The sequence below is a fragment of the Arachis ipaensis genome, chromosome B3 (genome assembly GCF_059453495.1).
Source record: "Arachis ipaensis isolate K30076 ecotype BB chromosome B3, ASM5945349v1, whole genome shotgun sequence".
Taxonomy (NCBI): domain Eukaryota; kingdom Viridiplantae; phylum Streptophyta; class Magnoliopsida; order Fabales; family Fabaceae; genus Arachis; species Arachis ipaensis.
In genome coordinates this window covers 6377931-6404299 of record NC_142438.1, presented here as the reverse complement: position 1 = coordinate 6404299, position 26369 = coordinate 6377931, and the positions used below count along the sequence as shown (strand labels likewise).

At 29.2% G+C, this 26369-nt stretch overlaps 2 protein-coding genes across 4 annotated transcripts; one reads left to right on the top strand and one right to left on the bottom strand.

The window, feature by feature from the left end:
- Positions 1-5125: 5125 nt before the first annotated feature.
- On the bottom strand, positions 5126-18688 carry LOC148569703 (protein NLP8-like). Of its 2 annotated transcripts, none has more exons than XM_088509992.1 (7): positions 17669-18688; positions 8125-9175; positions 7696-7740; positions 6823-7551; positions 6635-6758; positions 6171-6470; positions 5126-6082 (listed from the first exon to the last, which is right to left on the bottom strand). In XM_088509992.1, exons 2-7 carry the CDS (start codon positions 9064-9066, stop codon positions 5523-5525), a joined length of 2700 nt encoding a protein of 899 aa, XP_088366118.1. In that variant the 5' UTR covers positions 9067-9175; positions 17669-18688; the 3' UTR covers positions 5126-5522. The 2 variants fall into 2 exon arrangements, with proteins under 2 accessions (XP_088366118.1, XP_088366119.1); XM_088509993.1 differs by lacking the exon at positions 17669-18688 and having other exon boundaries at positions 5128-6082; positions 8125-8796; positions 8898-9031.
- Positions 18689-22729: 4041 nt separating this feature from the next.
- LOC107634086 (uncharacterized) lies at positions 22730-25168 on the top strand. 2 transcript variants are annotated; one of them, XM_088509820.1, is made up of 8 exons: positions 22730-23062; positions 23341-23446; positions 23695-23769; positions 23941-23955; positions 24131-24212; positions 24334-24416; positions 24637-24698; positions 24783-25168. In XM_088509820.1, the coding sequence occupies exons 1-8, from the start codon at positions 22848-22850 to the stop codon at positions 24919-24921; spliced, it is 777 nt and encodes a 258-aa protein (XP_088365946.1). In that variant the 5' UTR covers positions 22730-22847; the 3' UTR covers positions 24922-25168. The 2 variants fall into 2 exon arrangements, with proteins under 2 accessions (XP_088365946.1, XP_016193152.2); XM_016337666.3 differs by lacking the exon at positions 23941-23955.
- The last annotated feature ends 1201 nt before the right edge of the window (positions 25169-26369 follow it).

Sequence of the window (26369 nt, the reverse complement as noted above, 5' to 3'; positions counted from 1 at the left end):
CACAATCACTATCACTGTATTAGATGCATGACAATTTTAAATAAACGCACATCGAGATTAAAAAAAATCCCAACAATTTTTTGGAATAGGAAAGATTTTTCATGCAATCAATTTCTACGAGAAATTTTAAAAGCTTTTTTTGTATAAAAAAATACAAACGTTAGAATACTTTGAATTAGTTGGATTCTATTCTCTAATAGAATATAGAATTTGTATATAATACTAACTAAAATAGTTTTAAATAGTTATATTTTTTAATAAAATCAAAAAAACAGAATTTTAGAATCATTTTTATTTAATTTTAATAGAATCTTTAAATAAAAATAATTCTATTAAATAAAAATTTTTATTTATAACTCATATAAATATCTATTTTAGAATCTATTTATTTAAAAAAAATAAATAGAATACTAAATTGGTGTTCCAAAAATAATAAATTTTTTATTTTCAAATTCTGTCATTCTTATCTCTTAGTAATACGTATCTTAGGAGAAATAATAAGGGATCAATTGAGACCAATTCAAATCGTAGATATATATAGTATATGGTATATGCAGACAAGATGTATTGGGGTCACTTTAAATTTAATAATATTTTATTAATATAATATTATTATGTTATTAAAAAAAATAAACGCTTTTTCTTTAACTCTAGTCCATGCAGAATTTTACAGGCAATACACTGGAAACGGAAACGGTATTAATTTCTATTATTAATTAGATTATTCTGTGAGAATAAAAACAACAAAATTATATGAAAATTTATTTATAATATCTATCCCAAATTATTGATGATTTTATACAAAAATTGGGATAAAAGCAACCTAGAGCTATTTATCTCACGGTTGACTGTAACTATTTAACTATAAAACTCTATAAACTATTTAGGGCCCGTTTGGGAAACTCTAGAAGTAGCTTTTTTTTTTACTCTTGACTTATGAAAAGTAGTAGTATTAATGTCGGGTGCAATTTTCAAAACCAAATTGCAACTTTCTAAGAAGCTATTTTGGAGCTTATAGAGAAGTTAAAAAAAATGACTTCTCTCATAATACTTCTACTTCTCATTACATTTTTTTTAAATAAGCACTTTTAGAGTTAAAAATTCAAACACAAAATAACTTATTTATAAGTTATTTTTAACAGAGTCATTTATTGTTTAAGTTATTTTATCAAAAGGAGCTTAATTAAGTTATTTTAACTTCTCTCATTTATTGTTTAATCTTTCTAGAGAAAAGAATCTTAAAGCATGATCATGCTTCCTTAAAGTGTCTATTTTCAGAAGGTAGGATAATAGTCACTAGTAAGTATTAGAATGTTAAATACTTTTCTCTATGAAGATTAAACTACAAAAAATCTTTGATCCAAATAATCTTAATGCTACATCCAGAAAATTTTATAGAAATGTTTTCATTTAATTGCGTGCCTAAAAGGCAATGCTAATGAAATATGTTGATTGAAGAATTCAGTTGCCGCATAAAATTCGTCTGTCAACAATATTTCATTAGTATTACTTTTTAGCCACACAAATCATATGAAGACATTTCTATGGAGTATCTTGGATGTGTCATTGGGTTATTTGGATCAAAGATTTCCACTAAGCATGTCGCGAACAAGAAATTTCACAGAACGGGTGCCAAGATCATCCAATATTTCTATGCATTCTTCCAAATCTGAGTCATTTACCATCCAAACCCATTCCTCTTCATCGTCGAGATACTTCAGCTGGAATGATCCGATTTGTAATTTAAATCTTGTTGCAACTTGTTCATAGAGCTGGAGACAACCAGCTGCAGGATCAAACTTGAAACGGATCATATCTTCTTTGTAGGCAGCTTTGACAATAATTTTTGATCCCCTATCAACACAAGGTGATTTGGCTTTCAAATGTTTCCGATTCTCAAATTTCCGAGAGCCAGAGTCATTTGACGAGTCTGACATGCTTGAAGTAGCGGGATTGTGATGCTCGCCAAGCTTGTCAGCCCCATTCAGATAATTTAAATAATATATGATTGAAATAACTGGTGAATATAATTAAACCAAAAATTAAAAAAAATTGTAAAGATTTAGTATTTTAAGAATTTATTACTTCATACATATATTTATCAAACTAAAAAAAAGAATTGTGCTATCAACTGAATTCTTTAAATATTTGTGCAAAATATTAATAAGAATGGAGGAAAAAAAATAAGTGGCATGATATTATGTAAAAGAGAAGATAAAGAAGAGGTGTTAAGTAAATGTTAATTAAACAGCTTAATTAAACTCCTTTTGAAAAACAACTTAGGGTTCGTTTGGGAAACACCAAAAAGTTACTTTTTTCAACTTTTGACTTATAGAAAGTTACATTAATGTGTTTGGTATAATTTTTTAGATAAACTTTTGACTTTTTAAAAAGTTATTTAAGAGCTTTTGAAGAAGTTAAAAAATGTGACTTCTCCTATTTTCAAAAGCTATTTTATCACTCTTATTTAATGCACAATTTTAAAACAATGACTTCCATAATAACTTTCCAAACTCAAAATAACTTATTTAAAAGTTAATATTAATAAAAGTCCTTATATTTTAAACTCCTTTTTCAAAAGAACTTATTTAAGAAGTTTAGCCAAACTGGCCCTTAAACAATAAATGATTATATTAAAAGTAGTTTATAAATAAATTATTTTGTGTTTGAGTTTTTAGCTTTAAAAGTGCTTATTTTCTAGAATTGTGATAAAAAATAGTAGAATTATGAAAGAAGTTTTTTTTTTTTAACTTCTCTATAAGTTTCTAAATAGCTTCTTAGAAGCTGCAATTTGGTTTTGAAAATTGTACTAGACATTAATACCACTACTTTTTATAGGTCAAAAACTCAAAAAAGTTACTTTTGAAAAACCCTAAACCTTATGTATAAAAGAAGAGGATGAATTATGTTTTATTACTCAATTTATACCCATTAAAGAGAAATAATATTAACATTAAAACCATACAGTATCTTATATAAAAATAAATAGTAAGAGACTATAAAAAGATAGAGTAACCTATATAAAAATAGAGAATAGGAGAATATAAAATTATAGAGTAATCTAAAAAAAAAATGTCATGAGAGTGAGAAGAAAAATGAAAAAAAAAATCCTAAGATATAATAATAAGGCACATAACAAGTAGAAATAAAATAATTAAAAGTAGTTCAATTAGAAATAAAAGGATTAAAAAGTAATTTAAGTCAAATCTTCTTTATCATGGTTAGTTGAGTCACTATCATTTTTTTCTTCACTTTCTTCCTAATAAATACAATTACATAGTCACTTACTATATATATTTAGCAAAAGTGGTAGGAAAAAAAAAAGAGATATGAGATTATGTGAGGAGGGATAAAAAAATTATATAAAGTGAATGTTGATTTATATAGTGATATAACAAAAAGTAAATATAAAATGTGAAAATAAATTAGAATTTAACTCAATTTATACCTATTAAAAAGAATTTATTAACATTGAAAGAATATAGTAACTTATATAACATTAAAAAATAAGAAAATATAAAAAGTAATATTTAAAAAATCCTATTAACATTAAAAGCATAGAGTAATCTATATAAAATTAAAACACAAATAAAATTAATATATTCCGTATCAAATACAATTCAAATATGCAAATATAGTTCAATAATAAAATTTCTCTTTGTCAAGGAGAAGACGCGAGTTCGATTCCCACCATTCGCCCTTTCCATTATTCAAAAGAAAATTCTGACTCTTTGTTAAACTTAAACCTAATAAAAAACTATTTATTGCATGGCGGTTCTAAAAAATCGCACCTTGAGATAAAAAAAAAATAAACTATATTAGATGCATGGATCGTACCTCGAGATCTAGAAAAAATAAACTATATTAGATGCGTGGCACCCCGAGATAAAAAAATTCTTGAACAGCGCAATCACTATCACTATATTATGCATGACAGTTTCAAAAAACTCTGTAAAAAGAAAAGATTTTTGGACAATGCAATCACAATAACTATATTAGATGCATGACAGTTCAAAAAAAAAACGCACCTCGAGATAAAAAAAATCCAAAAGACTCTTTGTAAAAGGAAAGGTTTTTGAACGGCGCAATCACTATCACTATATTAGATGCATAACAGTTCCAACAAAACGCACCTCGAGATAAAAAAAATCCAAGAAACTCTTTGTAAAAGGAAAGGTTTTTGGACAGCGTTGAAAGCTTATTCATCAGCGCAATCACTATCACTATATTAGATGCACGACAGTTCCAAATAAACGCACCTCGAGATTAAAAAAAATCCAAAACACTCTTTGAAATAGGAAAGGTTTTTGGACAGCATTGAGAGCTTATTCATCAATGCAATCGATTTCTATGAGAAATTTAAAAAGATTTTTTTGTATAAAAAAATACAAACGTTAGAATACCAACTCTAATAGAATTTGTATATAATATTAACTAAAATAGTTTTAAATAGTTATATTTTTTAATAAAATCAAAGAAACAGAATTTTAGAATATTTTTATTTAATTTTAATAGAATCTTTAAATAAAAATAATTCTATTAAATAAATTTTTTATTTATAACTCATAAATATCTATTTTAGAATCCATTTATTTTATAAGAAAAAATATTTTGAATGGAATACTAAATTGGTGATCCAAAAATAATAAATTTTTTATTTTCATATTCTATCATCCTTATGTCTTAGTAATACGTATCTTAGGAGAAGTAATAAGGGATATATATATAGTATATGGTATATGCAGACAAGATGTATTGGGATCATTTAAAATTTAATAATATTTTATTACTATAATATTATTATGTTATTAATAAAATAAATAATAAGCTCTTTTTCTTTGACTTCAGTCTATGCACAATTTTACATACAATACACTGGAAACGGTATTAATTTTTATTATTAATCAGATTATCTTGTGAGGATAAAAACAACAAAATTATGTGAAAATTTATTTACAATATCTTTCCCAAATTATTGATGATTTTATATAAAAATTGGGATAAAAGCAAACTAGAGCTATTTATCTTAACTATTTAACTATAAAACTTTATAAGCTATTTAATTTTTATAGAGGAAAGAACCTTGAAGCATGATCATACTTTTTCAAAGTGTCTATTTTCAGAATGTAGAATAATAGTCATGTATAGAACTATGTATTTAACATTCTAGTGCTTACTTGTAACTATTATCCTACCTTCTGAAAATAGACACTTTGAAGAAGCATGATCATGCTTCAAGGTTCTAAGATTAAACTACAAGAAATCTTTGATCCAAATAATCTTAATGCCACATTCAGAAAATTTCATAGAAACATCTTCATCTGATTGTGTGTCTAAAAGGCAATGCTAATGAAATATGTTGATTGAAGAATTCAGTTGCCACATTGAATTCGTCCGTCAACAATATTTCATTAGTATTGCTTTTTAGCCACACAAGTCGGATGAAGACATTTCTATGGAATATCTTAGATGTGTCATTGGGGTTATTTGGATCAAAGATTTCTTGTGCTTCATTGAATTCATCAACTGTTACTGCCACTGCTGCTCAAACCACTAGGCATGTCGCTAACAAGAAATTTCACAGCACGGGTGCCAAGATCATCCAATATTTCTATGCATTCTTCCAAATCTGAGTCATTTACCATCCTCACCCATTCCTCTTCATCGTCGAGATACTTCAGCAGGAATGATCCGATTTGTAATTTGAATCTTGTTGCAACTTCTTCATAGAGCTGGAGACAACCAGCTGCAGGATCAAACTTGAAACGGATCATATCTTCTTTGTAGGCAGCTTTGACAATAATTTTTGATCCCTTATCAACACAAGGTGATTTGGCTTTCAAATGTTTCCGATTCTCAAATTTCCGAGAGCCAGAGCCATTTGACGAGTCTGACATGCTTGAAGTAGTGGGATTGTGATGCTCGCCGAGCTTGTCAGCCCCATTCAGATAATTTTCCATCTCATCGGCAACCAGGGTGTTTGGACTGTGATATACTATATCACACCTAGAACTTTCCAAAATAGAAACCGGAAAGGGTTCCTGCCGTAATCCACCATCATCCATGCCTATTGGCTTTGAATCTACATCAACAGAAAAAGCTTTGTTTTTCTTCAACTCACCCTTGGAATTAGAGATAAGCATGTCTAAATGCAGAAGCTAAATTCTCACCTTTGCTACCAGATGCCGGAGATACGGTGACTGCATCTTTTGATGCAGGATCAGGATATTTTCCAGAACATTTCTTCCGGAAGAGAGAACTTTTATGTGCATTAATTTCTTGGTTGCTTGATCCTCCTGGAATAAATCCCCCCTTGTAAGGATCAAACTTCAGTCCTCCTTCCACACCCTGGACTGAGTCAAGCACGGTTTGTATTTTTTTTAACGAACGATTAACTTTATTGATCTTGCGCGATGGCCATCTTGCGATTCCGTGTTGCCTGCATATCCTTTTCAGGGTTGTTGGGCAAACTGTTCAAGAAGAATCACTTGTCAATAATAATCATCTTGGTGTTTTTCACAAATATTTATCATCTATATATTTTTAGAACCAGAATCTATCATCTAACCCAAAATAATATGCTGATTGAATAAATTAAAAGAAATCTGCAAGGACAAAGCTGTAGTAGTCTTACCACCAAGGCTTTTAGCCGCATCTTTAAGACTACCGGAGAAGTATTGCTGGAGAACACTCAAGCTAACATTCTTCTCCACTGTACTTTTCTTTTTCTCAGTCTGCTTTCTTGATCCATCCATTGCCTACAAAGTTGAATCATAAATTATAATAAATGATTTCTCAAATGAAGCAACTGTTAAGATATACCTGGTTATGAGCAGCTTCAGTTTCATTGTTTGTCAAGGACATAGGCTGGACCGAATCATGGTCACCTTCCGGCGCCATATGAGAATTTCCCCTAGACATAGAGAAAAAACTCGAGCCTTCTTCCTTTGAAAACTGCACTTGCGAACCTTCTATCCCGTATAATTCATCATCCGAAACTATCCTCAAACTCTGACACATTCTCTGCATAGTATCTGATAGATTGTCTAATAAAAGTTGCTGTTCTTGACTTCCATTCATAATGACAGGTAGAAAGAATTCTATTATGTAATCATCATCATTGGTATGAATACTCCTTAGCCTGACTGCAACGGCAGCATTCAACTTATATTTTCGCGCATGGTGAACAAGGGGATATTCACTAATATTATAGGCCTTCACATCGGAATAGAAGAATGGACGATTTGATTGAAGCGCTTTCCCAGCTACACCTTGCCCTTCCTCGAGATAATGTTCAACACATGCACGAACAAATCCTCCTACCACAATATCATTTATATAGCAAGCTGATTCTTCAATGCATAGTACAGTTTTTTCACCGGGAATTTTACACCCATCTTTAATCCGTATTCTTGAAGCTTCATCTCCTATCCCCTCACTATAATAACAGGGGATCCATGTCAATGCCAGTGGCAAACTATGCGCACGACACACAGCTCGTGACACATCAATTATCTCTGTTAAAGCTGCTCTTTTGTTATTTGATAGACACTGCACAGAAAATAACCAATCTGAGTAAGAAGTTTTTAAATCCATATGAAAATACAGCATTGTGAAAGTTCAACTTTGTTTTTGCCCCTTGTCTTCTATTTATTGTTGTTGGGGCGGTTGGGGGAAGCATGTTCTTAACAGTACCTGGGACATAAGTCGTGGAGGCGTAGTAGTCCTTAAATTAACAAGCTGCAAAAACAAATCAAAAGATTTCCCACTATAAATAGATGTGCATGTATGAGTATATATAGCATTCAAAAGATTACTGCATATGATTTCTATAGTTTCACTTATGGCAAAGTAGAACTAATTTCATATGCAGAGAATTTTTTCTACTTGCCTAACTGCTCCTCAAGACCTCACCTATGGTTACAACAGCATATTGAATGCATAAGATACTTTGTTAGCCAGGGCAAAAATTTCTACATGACAACCTTGGAATAAAACATCCAAGTCTCTAATGACAATGTGAAAAGAATATGAAACATCAAACAAAAAACACATTTAACATGTTTCCCAAACATTATATAATATTAAGTGAAACAAGCAAATGGGAGTAAAAGAGAAACCAACCTGGAGTGCACTGCTAACAATTTCTAGTTCTTTGTCAAAATCAGGCTTTTCCTTTGTAGTGACAAGTTCTAGTACAGCACAACAAGGTGGTTCAGCGAGCGTATCAATTATGGGAACCGCAATTGATCCACGAACCTCGTGATTAATTGCATGCTCCACCCTCAGGTACTCACTTTTATTGTAGTACCCAACATTGGAGGTCCATTCAGGAATTTGGGACATAAACACACGTCCGGGAAGCCCTGGAAAAGACCCTGGTTTGTCTTCAGCAGAAAAGGTAAATTCCCTCGACACGTCTCGATATCCAGCTAGCATGTGATCTAGCAAATAGGGTTGCTCACTTGTGCTTAAGATGAACTCATTACCATGCTTCATTGGTGCCCAAACTTGTGTCAATATTCCATCACCAACTGATTCCTTAAACAAGCTCATAGCCCTCAGCATTTTCTCATCAAGCGACCAAGCAAATGGTCTAGGCACCAAGCAATTTCCCATGTCAGCAGCACTCAATTCTTGAAGTGATCCATTTATGTTATTCATATCATTTGCATCTTCTGACAACCCAAGTTGGGTCTCCAATTGCTGTAACACAGCCTTCTCATCGAAACCCAAGGAGGTTTCAATAGCATTATAATTTCCACAATCTTTTGTCATAAAGTATGGATCATTAGCCTGTTCCACTAAACTGAATGCATCAGGTGGAGAATACGGCATAGAGGCAAGTGATGAAATTCCATTATCTAAATTATGATCAGTCACAGATGGAATATTACCCCAACCAGCAAGGTTATCGAAGTTCATGAGATCAGGGAGGTTGTCAAGCATCTCCTCTGATACAAGATTTTTTATTCCGTTGTCTATCATGCTTGGTCCATCGAATTGAGCGCCAGGAGGTGTCCAATACCCAATTCCCTCTCCCTCAGAGAAAAACTGATCTTCCATGATTATGTTAGAAAACAAACTTCAAATCAAAATTCAGCCTGTGTTAGAGTTCTTTTGTTGGCAAGTTTCCACTTGAAATTCCTTCCCAGATTACCAGCGTCCGACAAGCCTGAAAAGTTAACACTTCTACCAAGTCATCAGTAAAGAGTAGGAAATTAAATCAAAACTTAAACTACAAATATTCTCTAAACAAATAGAAAAAATTGGGTAAACTGCTATTTTGGTCCCCAACTTTTGAGTTATATTTTAATTTGGTTTTTAACCTTTTAAACTTCTATTTTGTTTTAAAAGGTTTTAAACGGATTCAATTAAATTTGACACATAGTTAATGGAATGATTGATATGGACCTTAACAACTTTATTATTAAGTCATATCTATTTTTTGGTATTAGAATCCGTTTTTAAAATTTTTTTGGACTGGAATATGACTAAAACATACCGTTTGAAACTTTAAGGACCAAATTAGAACTTAGCGCCAGATACAGATAATCAGACATACATAAATTTTAAGCCAAAGAAATTTGTACAGAAAAGTTTTTTAGAAAAGCAAATTAGATTTTAAATTGAAATATATATAATCTGAAAATTTACAGAACACTTTGTTGACTTGATACAAATTGCTCTCTAAAATTTAGTATGCTAACTCAACTTCAACCAATCTCACTATTACAAAACCCATCATTTCTCTCAAAATCATTTTTTCAAAGCGATCAAAATCAATATTCATTAACTATTTTCCACTTTTTTTTTCAAACTATCAAAAGTCTTATTGGAAGTATATATGAGTCACTCAAAATATTCTATATTTAAAATTCACAGACCAACTGTTGAAGAATGCTAAAAAATCACCATCCAAAACTATTGACAAATTTCCAAAATAATTTCAATCCTCAAAATTGGCACAAGTTCAACTGCATTAAAGATAAATTTTATATAGAAACTGCTTCAAAATCAAATTTTGGATAGAAACTGCTTCAAAATCATAACAGCAACAATTTAATTGAAAAACAGCGCTCAAGCTAAATGCAAATTCTTAAAAATGGTAAAAATAAGAAAAATCTGAATATTTGGCCCCAAATTCCAAATGACCATGGCAAATGTATCAAAACTAGTACAGCACATAAAGAACCAAATGCACTCAGAATGGCGCAACTGCTGAATTGCACTTGATGTGAGATATCAATGCAAAGTCCCACATTTAAACTCAGAAAAGCTTCAAACTTTATGATCAAAATTCAGAATTCACCAACCCCACAAACAGGCCAAAAGAAAAAACTAGAACATACGAAAATAAACAACTACTTAAGAAAATTCCCAAAACACACAAGAAAACTGTGAATAAACAACAATCTACCTCTCTGTCTATCTATTTTAGTATGTTAAGGACCAAATTAGAACTTGGCCTAAAAGTTAGGAACCAAAATAGTACTTTACGTACAAAAATATAATATTCTCATTCCAGATGCAAACAATCAGACATACAGAAATTTTAAGCCGAGAAAAATTGCACAGAAAAGTTTTCCAAAAAAGCAAATTGGATTTTAAATTGAAATATATATAATTTGAAAATCTACAGAACACTTTGTTGACCAAATACAAATTACTCTCTAAAATTTACCATGCTAACTCAGTTTCAACCAATCTCACTATTACAAAACCCACCATTTCTCTCAAAATCATTTCTTCAAAGCGATCAGAATCAATATTCATTAACTATTTTTCTTTTTTTTTAAACTATCACCCAGAATATCCTATTTAAAATCCACAAACCAACTGAAGAAAGGTCGAAAATCACCACCCAAAGCTATTGACAATTTCCCAAAATGATTTCAATGCTCAAAATTGGCACAAGTTCAACTGCGTTAAAGATAAATTTTGTACAAAAATTGCTTCAAAATCAAATTTTGAATAGAAAATGCTTCAAAATCACAAGAACGTAATTGAAAAACAGCGCTCAGGGTAAATAAAATTCTTAAAAATGGTAAAAATAAGAAAAACCTGAATATTTGGCCCCAAGCTCCAAATGACCATAGCAAATGTACCAAAACTAGTACAGCACATAAAAAACAAATGCAGGCAGTTGCTGAATTGCACTTGATGTGAGGTATCAGGCAAAGTCCCACATTTAGACTTAGAAAAGTTTCAAACTTTACAATCAAAGTCCAGAATTCACCAACCCCACAAAGAGGGCCAAAAGAAAAACCTAGAACGTACGAAAAAAACAGCTACTTAATAATTCCCAAAGCACACCAGAATACTGTGAATAAACAACAATCTACCTCTCTGTCTATCTATTTTAGTAAGTTGTAAGGAGACAAAGGAAATGAGACTGAGGATTGAGAAAACAGTGTAAGAAAGATTGCTTCTATATAAAGGAAGAGAAACCAGAAGAAAGACAAAAAGCTGGTGTAAGCCGAGTTAAGCTAAGATAAGCCTACGACGTAAGAGTTACTAAAAATAGAAAGTCTTTGTCATCTAAACTCTTGACAGCCTCAAACTTCAGTCTGTGCTTCAGCTAGGACTCTTCGAAGTTGTAGTTCCCTTTTTCTTCTTCTTTTTTTTTAGGATATTTACATTATTAAATTATTTGATGATCTAATATACAAGTTCCAACCATTGAATTTTTCGTTGTTGCATACGAGTGCAATTATTTTATAGCGGATTACAAAATTTCATGTCTGTACCCCTTGCGGAGTACATATGAACACATATATAGCATAAACAGCTATAATTTGTAGTGGTTTAGTTATAATCTGCGACAAATTGTTAAGCCCATGATGATGGTAATGAGACTGGCATTGGGAGGTGGCGTCAAGGTTAAAACCATGGTTAATATGATAAAATTGGATTAAAAAAATGGACTAATTATTTATTAATTAAAAAAATAACTAATTAATATTAAAGATAAAAAATTTATTTTTATACATACTTTAAGATAATATAAGTGTATAATATTATAATTTAAGAATAAATTTATTTTAATTAAAATAACCAATTATAATTCAAGAGTCAAATTAAATAGAATTGTCCTGAATTATCTGGCCTTTATATAAAAGTTCATGTTATAAACATAAAGTTCATAATATTAACATGAATTCATATTATAAACACAAAGTTCATGTTATAAACATAAAGTTAGTTTAACATAAAGTTCATTTTAAAATCTATTATAAAATGAGAGAAAGAAAATAAAGGAGAAATGAGTTCTTGATTTTTTTTTGGAAGATACCTATGTTCTAACAAAACTTAATTATTTATAAATCTCTAATTATTAAAAATGTGAGATTCATAAGTTTTTCTATTAAGATATATAAGTTGTCTTAAGTTTTCAATAATTAAAAACTTATGAATGATTCATTTTAATTCGAATTTATATGTTTTTATAAAAAACAGTTAAAAAACTATTATTTGTTTTTATATTTAATTATATAATATTAATATACATAATTTATTTAAAGAGTGATTAAATTAAACAATAATAAAAATATGATACTAAAATAACATAATAAAATTAAACTCATGATATTTGTATGGTTACTTAGACATGCTATAGGAATTAACAGAAAAAAAATAACAATCAAAATAATTCTTAAGACTCTTTCTGAAGCGTGTAAAAAAAATAGAGACAAAAAATATTTAGAATGAGAAGTAAAGATAAATACATATAAAAAAAAGTCTCAAAAAAAAAATATATTTTTCTTTTGTCATTCCAAAAGTTAGGACACAAAACTTAATCAAGAGAAAGAAATTTTTGTTAACTTTTATTTTTATTTTGTTCTCATAAAAATGACAAATTTTCAAATTTTAGTGATAGAAAGAGATCATCCGGTTAAAATCAAAATTCACAAATTTAAAAATATAACATCTAAATTATCAATTTGAATAAAAAATTAAATCAATTTTTCTTTTCTTAAACAAAAAGGAAGAGAGTTGAAATTTAAAAATTTAGCATTTTTATGAGAACAACACAAAAAGAAAAGTTAACAAAAATTTCTTTTTTTTGATCGAGTTTTTTTGTCCTATTTTGGAGTGACAATTTTTTTTCTATTTTTGAGACTTTTTTTTTCTGTATTTATCCCTCTGTTTCTCATTCTAAGCCAATGAAGCACAGATATTTTCTTAATTTATCGTGTCTCTATGTTGGATACGACACATGGACATTCGTTCGACATGCGTGACTTCTGTATTCAACGTGTCTTAATAAAAAAAAAAAATTTCCGAACACGCTTAAACACATCTAAATACCATTATGTGCAGTAAATCTAGACTTATTCTTAATAGCTATTCTTAAAATGAGTTTAGAAATAGTATATATTATTAATGATTAAAACAATATATTTTAAATATTTTATATAATTAAAAAATTAATTTATATTTTAATATCAATAAAATACTAAAATATCATTTTAATTTATCTAAAAAATACTTTATGTTTTATATATATGCTATGTCCCCATGTCTTATAAAAATGTTAAATTCACATATTCTGTATTCGTGTCAATGTCCATGTATCATAGTTCTAAGTACTTTTTGCCTCTATTTCTTTAATCTATATTTAAAAATACAATCCAAAAAGAGCCTTAAAAATCATTTTCATTGTTATTTTTGTAGTAATTGCCATAGCATGTCTAATTAAACATACAAATATCATGAGTTTAATTTTAATATGTTATTTTAGTATCATATTTATATTATTATTTAATTAAATCATTTTTTAATATAATTATGTATATTAATATGATATTATATAATTAAATATAAAAACAAATAATAGGTTTTTAACCTTTTTTTATGAAAACATATAAATTCAAATTATAAAATGAATCATTCATAGGTTTTTAACTATTGAAAACTTAAGACAACTTATATACCTTAATAAAAAAACTTATGAATCTCAGAGAGATTTATAAATAATTAAGTTTTGCTAGAAGATAGGTATCTTAAAAAAAGAATAATAAAAAACTCATTTCTCATTTCTCATTTATTTTCTTTCATTTTATAATCGATTTCATAAAACAAAAAATCAATCTTGGCCTACATAAGTCTTGTCTTTGTGGTAAGGTTGTAATCTTGAAAACAGACCAACAAGGAGAAGATTTACATTCTTGTCTTCTTTTTCTTATTTTATTCTATTTTTACCAGATATTTTCTTTAATTATTATATATTTTATGTATATCCTTGTATAGCTAAGTTTTTAAATTAGTGGGTGATCAAATAAAATATTTATTCATATAAAACTGTAATTAATTATTATTATTATTATTATTAATTTAAGTAAATATTACATTTGTCAATTTTGATCTTTGCAAAAACTTAATAATTTTATATTTTATTTTGTTATCTTTTTACATATATGTGAGTTAATTTTAATATAAACTTTTTTTGTATAATTATCTAATTAATTAAATTCATGCATTTATATGTCTTTTTAAATAATATTTGTGAAAATTAATTATTTTTATTAATATAATAATATATGATTAGTCATTTATAAATTTTTTACACTAAAAAAAAATACAAGAGATTATTCGAATGAGATTGAATCATAGAGGTTCGAAAGTAAGTTATTTATTTTTTACAAAGGACTCAATTTTATTTTATAAAGTAAGGAGACAAAATACTTCAACATGTTGAACATACTACAAAATTACCGTGAAATTAGTAGTTAAGTGGTAAATCTAGACAAATTTTATGTATTTTTCAACAATAACACTCCTATAAAAGTTATAGAAAGGCTGGCTGAAATTTTACAAGTCGATAATGTTAGAAGTCAAGACAAACATTTTGGATTTATGTCGGTGGTTCAAAGATCTAAAAGAGTCACATTTGGATAGAGTTAAACTCTAAAATGTATTTGAAATTGGTGTCGTGCACTAAGATTGTCCTTGAGATTCTAATTGTACCAATTATGTCACTGAGATTGACAAACCCTAACCTATTTTTCATTAACAACGTGATGACATAACTTAATGATGTGGCATGTTAGTGACGGGTGTCACTCAATGATTTAGCCACGTGTGATAGTATAATAATGTGTTGACCAGACACGTGACATGATGTGGATGATTGTGCCACGTATCACAATGCTATTTGGCCACATATTTGTTTGTGCCACATGTCACAACCGTATTCGTCCACGTGTCATCCATTATATCATCGTTGTAGATGTACTAAATTAGTCCCTCACTTTGCATTAACTAACTCATTTTTAGTCCCTGAAATTGAATGTCGTGCACCAAGTTAGTCACTTTACCAGTTTTTTCTCATTTTTTTTTAATTTAAATTTTTCAATATCTTGGATACACTAATTTCAATTATCTTTTTTTCACATATCGTTTAAATACAAGTGCTTTTATAAAAATTTTTAAGATTTTAATTTTAATTATATAATTTTTTTCTATAATAATTTAACATTGGTAAATTTTGAAATATATAAGTATGTTATTATAAAAAAAGAATTATATGATTTCGTAATAAATTTTTCCATAAAAAAATATGTATTTTTAACAAGAAATTAAGAATTAAAATACACATTTTTTCGGCTCTTATGAAATATACGTTTTCATTATGTGTAAATAGGCTAGACTGAAGGCACTTCAAGCATCCTCACTACCATTTTCGACTTCTTCAGTCTAGACGAAAGAGGTCGGAGATGATAGAAGGGGTGCATGAAATATCTTCACGTCAACTCTAAAACGGCGGTTAGGGGTAGAGAAAAAATATTTTATAAAAACACTTGTATATAAATAACATGTGAAAAAATAGAATTGAAATTAATGGATTCAAAGATATTGAGAATTTTGAATTTATAGAAAAAAAATGGAGAAAAAATTAGTGAATGGACTAGTCTGGTGCACAACATTCAATTTCATGGAATAAAATGAATCACTTAATGCAAAGTGAGAGACTAATTTGGTTCATCTACAACATAATGAATGACACGTGGACGATACGGTTACAACACGTGACACAAACAAACACGTGGCCAAATGGCATTGTGACACATGACACAACCATCCACATCAGCATGTCACGTGTCACTGGTTAACACATCATCATACCATTACACGTGGTCAAATCATGGAGTGACACGTGTCACTAACAGGCCACGTCATCAAACCATGTCATCACGTCATTAATGAAAAATGAGTCAGAGACTAATGTTGATGCATTTTTGTCAATCTCAAGGATGATTTTAGTGCACGATACCCTCCTCAATGATCATTTTGGGGTTTAACTCCATTTGAATATATCAAGGACAAAGTGATTAAGAAACTTTAACATTGAAAAATATCACTACTCTTCAATAATGGAAAGGAAGTTCTAGTTAAAGAAGTAGCCCTGAATGTCTTTTTTTGTTAAGATCAGTCTTAAAAGTCTCCATTCAAGATGGAGAATTACAAAAGAATTTTTTATAAATCTAATAATCCCTTTTGATAATGCCATAAAAAAAACTTAGATTACATGGACATTGAATCCAACCTAGCACATTCAACATATTTCCCATTTTTTTAATAAACCTATCCACCTAATATTACAAACTACCGCAATTTCATGACTCACCAACTATATACATGCATAGATTACATAAACACCTTATATTACTAAGCATTTTTATCCTTTATTGTGAATGCATATATCATTTGATTCATGAACTCCATAGTTGTCCACTTACTAGCTTTATTTAAAGCAATCTGCTCCCATGGTCGGAAACCATTTGTCCTCTTTGTATACCACTTTCATATGTTGAAAAATATGGATAAATTCTTTGTTTTGTTTCTCAAGAATCATAATTCCCACTAATATTATTTTTTCCTTTAATTCATTTAATAATATTTTTGTAATTATCTATCATAGTAACTTACTTGGCTATGGCACCATTTTTTTCTAACAATAATCGAATTGCATCTTCCAATCTTTGGAGTATAACCTCTCCAGTTATGTTTGCTCTTCTAACATCACCCCTAAAGTGCTTTATCTCTCTTCTGTTACCAGTCAAATAACCTTCAACTACAAAATAATTTAAACTTTGGTTGTCTTTATTTATACTCTTAATTGCTTTAAGTTTTACAAGACTTTAATCGATAAAATTCACAAAGTTGTCCTACAGTTTTTGTGGGGTTAAAAGAGAATGGAAAGAAGAATGCAGTTAGTTGAGAGATAACGAGTAGACCAAAAGTTCAAGGTGATTAAACTTTGATTTAAAAGTATTTAATTTGACACTCTTAAAAAAAATAGGACTATAAATTGTAAACTAAGTAGCACTCTTTTACTTTGAAGTATACCAAAGTAAGTATTTTAGGTATTCTACGTTTCTAAATACTGACATTGGAATAAATTCCTCACAAGATTGGAGGAGTTTGCTAGAAGGTAAGAAGACAATAGTCAAGTCAAAACATACAAGACTCTTTGGCTCAAACAATTTAACCCCATAAAAAAATTATTGTCGCAAAGCCCAAATCAACAACTTATCTAGGGTTCAGTCTTAATTATAACAGACAGATAGTGAAAACACCAAACAATTCAACCTTTTAATCACAATTTGGCACAAGCTATTCTTCAGATTCCATAGTTTATCTCGGATAAAGAAGACATACTTACCAGGTCAAGAGAGTAGAACTCGCAGTACTCAATCTTTTCGGCATATTCATTGGCTTATCGGCTCTTCTATCTCTCATTAGAGTAATTACCAGAGCAGTATACACAAATGCCTTTGTACTCTTTAATTTGGTAACTGAGATGTCAGCTAAAGAACAAAAAATTTCTATGGAAAATTTACAGTGTTAAACCGATGTACCCAAATATAATCAATCAGAATAATTAATTACTCATGGGATAATCTCTGCTAAGAACTTCGAAGAACCATACAGACGAAAAAGAAGAATAGAACAGGACACCTGATTTGGAGCTAGGAGAATTCGAAAAGAAGTCGTACCTATGGAAGTAGCTCGTTTGTCCGTCACTATGGAAGTTAGCTCGTTTCGCCATGAATGCATTTAAAGAAAAAATTTGATTAGTATCCGTACTTTGATGATGGATAAACTCGTGTTCTGTAATTGTTAAAAAATATCGTCTTGTAAAAATTTTCATTTTGATCTTACTGTTGTCTTCGTTTGGATAATTTATATTCAATTGTATTAACTGAACAAAATAACCTATCTCTCAAAAATAAAACAATTTAAGAACATTAAATTATTTATTTAAACAATTTAAGAACATTAAATTATTTAAAAATTTTATATGAAAAATCATGCATAATAAAATCGCGATTTTGGCAAAAACTCAATCAAAGAATTCAATGTATCCCAAATATAATCAATCTGAAGAATCAATTACTCACTTGTTGGTCTCATGTCCTAAATCAATAGTTGGTGCATGAAAATCAGCTGAATTTCTAGTGTGAGACATAGCTGAACTTCCACTGAGAGACGCTCTTGAGAAAAGTTGGAAATGGTGGAATAATATCTAAGAAGAACACAAAAACAGAGACAAGAATAGAGCGGCACACCTGGTTTGGAGCTATGGATAGCTCGAAACTTGCTAGTCTTCCAGAAGCAGTGGTTGTCACCCATAGAAATAGCTCGTTTCGCCATGTGTGCATTCAAAGAAAAAGTTCGATTAGTCCTTTGACGACGGATAAGCTATCTGTTTTATAGTTGTTAGAAAATATCATCTTATGAAAAATTCCATTTTAACCTTGTTATTATTTTCTTTTGGATCACTTATATTCCATTGTAATGGAATAAAATAACGTATCTTTAAAAAAAAATATTATGCACATTAAATTAAATATTATGCACATTAAATCATTTAGTTATTTAGAGCTTAGTTGATATATGCTAATATTATATAATTAAATTCATAGCATTATTTTTTTAATGTGAATTAACTCTAATTTATTTATTTTTGTTTCTAAAATTAATGCTCATTTTAAAGCAATTACTTCCACTCATACGATGAATTACTTTAAATTATGAATTATTATATTTTTTTATTGGTATTTAAATTTATTGATTGAACTTATTGTATTGATTGGTGAATTATTTAGAGAAATGCTAGGGGCCAGTAATTTTGGTGTTTTATAACCATCAATTGGCCATCAATAGTATTTTTAATAGTGTGAGATTACATCTAATAGTGAAAAATCACTCACTTTTGTTTTGATGGTTAAGTGCTGGCCAGAAAACACAAAAAATGTTGACCCCCTAGACTTTTCCTTTCTTTTTTTTTTTTATACATTATACTGAACATAAACTTAATTTTCTATTTTTTATTTAATATTATCCATGTGATTTACCTTTTTACTGAGTATAACTACTTACAACTATTTACAAAGGAAAAGTATAGGGTACCAACATATTATCTGCCCACTTCTGCCAACTCTTATTTATAATTGTGTTTCATGAAAGTGTGTTCGTGGATGTGTCTAATAATTAATATATTTTAAATACATATATAAAGAGACACATCCAGAAAATATATCTATAAAGACACTTCTATTAAACACAGCTATAAAAAAGACATTTTTATTAGACACATCCACGAACACATTTCCATGAAACACAATTATAAATAAGAGTTGGCAGAAGTTGGCAGATATGCTGTTGGTAACGTAGCGGAACCGATTTACAAATAGACAAATTAAGCCCATATGCTTAATCTAATCTCTTACATGCATATGCAGCTGGTAAAACAAATTCCAATTTTTTTCCTTAGTGCAAGATGGAAGGTCTAAGTATGCTCACCACAAGAATAATAATGATTTGTGATCACTAATCCTTATAGGGCGCATTTAATTCTTTTTATCATCGCAAATTAAGTTCGTTTAGTTTATTTTGCACTATTATATATACTATTGTATGTTGATATTTCGATTACATATAGCATTTAATTTGAATCTAAACTTAGGTTGTTTATACATAATGAGTAGTACTTATTCTTTAAATTGTATATCTATTATCAGATATCTTTATTAAGAAAAATTACTGCACAGAGAAAGAGTGATGTTTTGCTCAGTCATCTGATTTGTTTCTTTGCATGAATCTGTTTTTTCATGCTTTCTTTTTTCTATTTTTTGAGGGTTTGATGTATTTTGTGCTGTGTTTTTTTTTTTTTTTTTTGTCTATATATGCTTCACTAGTTTAGTGAATTTAAACTATCAAAAAGGAGAAAAAAAAAAATAAAGATTAAGGTGTTCCTCTCAAATGTGCTCTGTATTATAAATTATTATATTTTTTTAGTATTTAGTATTGAAACTTGTTGGCTCATAATAAAATTGTGGTAAAAATATTATATATAATCTTTTTTATCCAATATTGTTATAGAAATATGTATATAATATTTTTATTTTATATCAATTTTAGATTTATAGATTTTCTACTTTATAAAAAATAGTGATAATAAATAGAAAGAGTGTCATTTATATATAAGTATTCAAAATAAAAAAAATTAAGTTAGAAGTATAAGCTAGACTTTAAAACAAGTAAAACAATATTTATGCACAATTGCATAACGATTAATTTAGTATTTAATTTTTAATGTATATAATATTTTTATTAAAAAGATGAGTACTAATAGTAGAAGAATATCAAAATTTTCTAATATAAGGAGTACACGAAATACTAAAAATTTATAATAATAAAAACTCAGGTATTAAAAAAAAAAAAAACAAAATCCAACAGTAAATCGAATTGATAAGCATCTATTTATATGAATGGTGTCATTCAAGTAAACAGAATCCAATTGATCTGAGTTACCATTACAAACGCATGATAACATAAATTGAAGCTACTTAATTCGATTTACATAGAGGGATATAATGGTTAATTCAAATTCAATAAATTCGATTTATATAAAATTATGAACGAAGACATACACGTAATAACGTTATTTAATTTGGAACTTTCACGTAATATTATTCTGTGTTTAGTTTATGCATGTGTTTTATCCTATATACACTGTAATATTCAGTTTCTTTCATACTTGATGCGACCTTGGTTCTTTACAAATTATGCAGGCCATTTCTTCTTGGAGAGGATGACAAGTTTCTTGAGAGAGTTCAGGCTGCCATGGAAGAAGAGGAGCGTGAAGCTTTGGCTGCAGTGACAACAGTTGCTACTAAAGATGCAATAGCAACTGCTGAAAAATTTATGGACTAAATCTTTAAAATAATTTTTAAAATTCGTGCGATATATCAATTTGATTCTTGAAATTTTAATTATAATAATTTAAACTTCTAAATTGAACCCTGGACACATGTCTCAGGTTTAATTTCAGTCACCAACCGAAAAGTTGATGTGGCACAATTAGTAATACGTGACACAATATAATGACTAGTTGACATGGTTGTTTTGCTACCTGTGAAGTATGACTGTGTTCATGACCACTCATTTGTAAGTATTTTGTTCAAATCAAAGGCCATAGTATAATATTGTTGTATATATAGTAAATAAATGAAAAAATAATTTCAGAATCATTTTTTCAAAATTGCAGAGGTAATACAATCTGATGAAAAGTTGTATTATTCCTTCTATAGTTCTATACTACCATTTATATCAACATTTTTTGAGGTGGAATGGTGTACTAAAATTAAATACAAACCATCGGCAAATTAGTTGCAAATAAAAAGTATCTATTTATCTATTTTTATATAAAATAATTTTTATGTAAAGTTGATATTTAAAAATTATTAATTAAATTATTATTTAATAATTTTTAACTATAAACTTTACGTAAAAGATACCTACTTATAAATTTTAATGATAAGATAAGATTTTGATAATTTAAATTTTTTGCCAAAATTTTAGTGTAACTGTAGTCTCCTCTTTGATTTTTAGTTTTTTACTGTCAAAAGTTGGTCTCTTCATTTTTAATTTTATTCTCATTCTCATTAATTCATTCTTTGATTCCTTCTCTTTAATATCATTATGTATATCAATAAGGATCTTCATAAAATCTATCTAAAAAAAAAGATAAAAATATAAGAGTTTTTTTTTAAGGATTTAAGATGTATGTTAGTAAATATATTAAGTGATTGTATAATATTATTTGTAAAGCGTAATATCATAAAAATATACATTGTTAGAGGTAATCATTAGTCCTTAATCATTTAAGGACAAATAATTAATGTGCGAAATAAAATTCAAATCTTTCATCCATCATAAATCAGAATCTCAATTAAATCCTTAAAATCTTTTGATATAATGAGTCAACAAATTTTAAACTCTTTTTAATAGATTGAATAATTTTACTATTTAAATCTTATTATAATCTTTCATAATTTACGAATTGAATTTATTCTATCTAGATTTCTTCTATACCTTGCACGTAGATAAAACACTAATAACAGGATAAAGATTAAAGAGAGCATAACAATGGAATAATAGAATAAAATTATTAATTGCAAAAGGAATATATTAACTTTTTAAAGGAAAAACATGTAGAATATTTGACTAAATTTCAAATTCTGTGTTATAACAAGTTTTAGCTCTCTGCTTCTCCCACCATTGCCAAGCTCTCAGATTCTGATTCTGATTCACTTTGTCTCCAATCCCAATCCCAATCCCAATCGCTCTCTTCTCTCAACCACTTCTCCGCCTTCCATATTCGCTTCACTTTCCTTTCTTTCTTTTCTTTGCTGTTTCTCTGTTTTTTTCACTGCTTTTGGCGACAGTTGGCGGGAACCAACTGTGGATTCCTATACCCTTTGATTCCATTCACAAGGTTGGCCTCTAAAGATTCATTCTTGGAATCTTCTAAGAAAAGGGTGCGTTTCGTTTCAATGGCTACCTATCCTCCTTCTTCTTCCTCCTTCTCGCACTTGAGTGCTTGGAACCATGTTGTTCCATCACCATCTTCCTCATGCAGCTATGGCGGGAATTCCATGGCTCCCGCCGCTTCTGCTTCGGCCATAGAGAAAACTCTGAGGCACATTCCTGGTGTAGCAGTTGAATGGAACCTTGAAGAACAAGCTATTCTTGAAGATGGACTTGCTAGGTGAGTGATTATGCTACCCTTTATTGATCAAATCTATGGTTGTTTTGTTTTTGGTATGATAATTAATATACGTATCTATGTTTAGAGTGATTTCCTAATTTATATGCAATTTGGGATTCAAGCGTTGGGTATGAAGTTGTGTTTAAACTTATTTTGGTTGCTTAAGATGAATATTGTTGTTTCATGTGATGATGATAGTTAATATCTGTTGAGTGGTTCAATATGTTTGACTAAATTGCTTAATATAATGCCTGTTAACATCTTAATTATCATCTTAGGTATGCTGGTGTTGGTTCTAACGTAACAGTCTATGCGACCATAGCACAACAGCTGCAAGATAAGACAGTTAGGGATGTGGCGCTTCGAGTTCGGTGGATGAAGGAAGTAAGATATGTACTCTTTTTTTCTGTCAATGGTTTATGTGATTGTGATGTGAATCCCAAGAAATTATGTTCAGTGTTGACAATTTTGATGATGATTATCCTCTTTTTTAATCAAAGATTGTTATAGAAGGCATGAGAATTTCATGAGATTGCTTTAGAATTACTTTTTGCTGGTTTTGATTTAATTGAAGATAAATGCTCTTTTTAAGAGCCAGTTCTATGGTGACATGCTTGGTTTGTATTTTACAGAAAGAAAAAAACATTCAAAATAGCAAGAGGAGGAAGGATGATCTTAAGTTGACCAAGAAAAGTAGAAATAGAAAGGTATTGTATCACTTGATCTTCTATTTCATTTTACCTTTTTTTGTTTGGTTATATAGCTCTAGCACTCTTTAGTTTTGGTTTCAGTGGAGACACTGTTATATTTATATAATTATCTTACTTTTTCAAATAGATCAAGCATCATGCATTGCTATTGTTGTTATTATTTTGCAGGAAAAAACTATCATGGTGATTTCTGTTCACTTATTTTTATGAATGTTAAATAAGGGAAAACTTCACATGTTGAGTAATAGAATTACCAAGAAATAGTGTGACAAAAAGGAAGTAAACAGAATATACTTTCATAAATTTTATTTTGTAGTAGTGGAAACTCAAGTTTCTCTCTTTTTTGTTTCTTTTGTAGGAGAAAGTTTCAGGCCCTTCTTCTCGCCTTACTGCTGCTCCATCCGATGTTGCCTCATCAGTGCCAGGAATGCCTTACAAAGGTCAGTTTACATATCATTTTTCATTTTATTTACTTCTAAAAATGTTGTGTATCTGCATTTCCTTGCTTTAGTGTTCAAGCATAAAGAATCTCCTCTGAACTTTGCAGTGTGTTTTTTGCAGCAATTGGAGGTCTAATAGGTACACTCATGGAGCAAAATGCACAGGCCTTCAACCAAATCTCAAAAAATCTTGCTTCTCGTATGGTGAGTCAAGAGTGTTTGTAACTTGTTGAACAATCTAAGGTGTCTGAATCCTATGGATAAAAAGGATTAATGTTTATATCAATGTTTATGTATACTCTAATGTAGTTTTATTTATGAGACTTAGTTTTCTAGTTGATTAGATCGTCATTTCCATTCTTGTTGGCTGCAAAATTAACATATAATCTTTTTCTTTTTCTATCCTTTTCAAATTTGTTTGCAGCATGGGAAGAATATTGAAATTTTCCACCAAGTGAGAGAGAACTTCAATAAAATTATGAAAGAGTAAGTTATAAACAGCATTTTGACTATGCTTAAGAGCAATGTTACTCATAAACTTTTCTATTCTGCTTTTATTTTTCATTGCAGTTTGAATGAAACACCAGATCCAATGAGCCTAATGCCACCACTTCCTAAGTTGCTTGCGTTAGATGAGATGGAAAAGTTATCCAACCTCCAACCATCATATACCTCGACGTTTCAAGAAACGGATTTCATTTTGTTATAGTGTTAATGTAATTTCGAGAATAAGGTGTACGGGGATAGTTATCTTATGAGGATTTGCCATGCACTTTAGCAGAGTTAAATCATTAAAAGATTAAAATATATATAACTGTCTCCATGGAGTATTGAACTTTGCTCATTTATCAAACTAGTTCTGCTAATTTAGAGATGACAGAGGTTAGGTCTAATTCTTGGTTAGACATTGTTAATAGAACTCAGAGTGAGTCAAACTGACTCGTAAGTCCGTTCGAACTCTTAATAAATTGAGCTCATCAGGTTGTGAACTTGAGTTGGAATTTGAGCTGATATTTTAAATGAGTCGAGTTTAAATTTGAGTAAGTTTAGTTTATTAACTCGTGAGTAACTCATTTATATATTGGTTATTATAATTATTTATATTAATATTATAATATATAAATGTATATTTTTAATTTATAGTAAAAATATATAATTTTACATACACATATGATTTTTATATATAATTATGATGGATGATATAAATTATAATTAATAGATAGGTAACATATATAATTGATAATTTTTCTTATATATGTTATAATTTATTCTATAGAACTATAGATTATATTCATGTTATTTAAATTGATTTGTAAGTTCGAGTCAACTCATAAATTTTTCGTCAGTAAAACTTAAATAGATTCAATTATTAATAAATCGAATTATGAGTCGTTTAATTTGTATGAGCCAAATTTAAACTTAATTTGACACGTCTCATTTCCAACCCTAATGGTCGATCAAAAGCACTTTAATCAAATAAAATGCGTCCGAAGCCGAAATATCACAAGTACCACCTCGTCCCGGACCATCGCAAGGAAAACTATAACCAAAATCTTTTTTATCTGGTATTAACTTGGAACCACGTGCATCCAAAGCATCTTTTACTAAGATCAATGTAGTTGTATATAAACCTAGAACAATAGCATGATGAACTAAGAAATCTCCGGATCCTATTGTTAAGAATAGAGAATTACTACTCTCATTTATAGCATTTAACCAACCGAAGAATATATATAGATATCATTTTTTTTATTATCCATTTTTAAATTTTATAGATTTTTTTCAGTTAAGATAGTGAAAGAAAGATCTCCATTCACTATCTTAACCAATACATCGATACTGAAAAATCTTTTTTCTTTTTTTATTTTAGTCTATGATCTGAACGAGTCACACATACACCTTTATTACAGGTTCCTCGGCGCTGAGGACATCCTAACATTGATAAGTTTATCTGACTTACTCTAACAATAATGCCACCAATTATACATTTCAAGTGTTGATGCCTTGGATCGCATATATAATAGATGTTTTTGTAGGTATTTTCTACCTAACAATGCACCAATTATACGTTGTAGGTTCATTTTTTTATTTACCTTCAACCATTGCAATACTCTACATTACATGCTTAATGCTTGCTGTACCGCTTCATATATGTGT

Excerpts from the sequence above, each read along its gene's own strand:
- LOC148569703 (XM_088509992.1), bottom strand. The coding sequence starts at position 9,066 with ATGGAAGATCAGTTTTTCTCTGAGGGAGAGGGAATTGGGTATTGGACA. Across the intron at positions 7,552-7,695 it reads CTCCACGACTTATGTCCCAG|TGTCTATCAAATAACAAAAG; the intron begins GTACTGTTAAGA and ends TTTTCTGTGCAG. Across the intron at positions 6,759-6,822 it reads CTGAAGCTGCTCATAACCAG|GCAATGGATGGATCAAGAAA; the intron begins GTATATCTTAAC and ends TCAACTTTGTAG.
- LOC107634086 (XM_088509820.1), top strand. The coding sequence starts at position 22,848 with ATGGCTACCTATCCTCCTTCTTCTTCCTCCTTCTCGCACTTGAGTGCT. Across the intron at positions 23,063-23,340 it reads CTTGAAGATGGACTTGCTAG|GTATGCTGGTGTTGGTTCTA; the intron begins GTGAGTGATTAT and ends TTATCATCTTAG. Across the intron at positions 23,447-23,694 it reads GAGTTCGGTGGATGAAGGAA|AAAGAAAAAAACATTCAAAA; the intron begins GTAAGATATGTA and ends TGTATTTTACAG.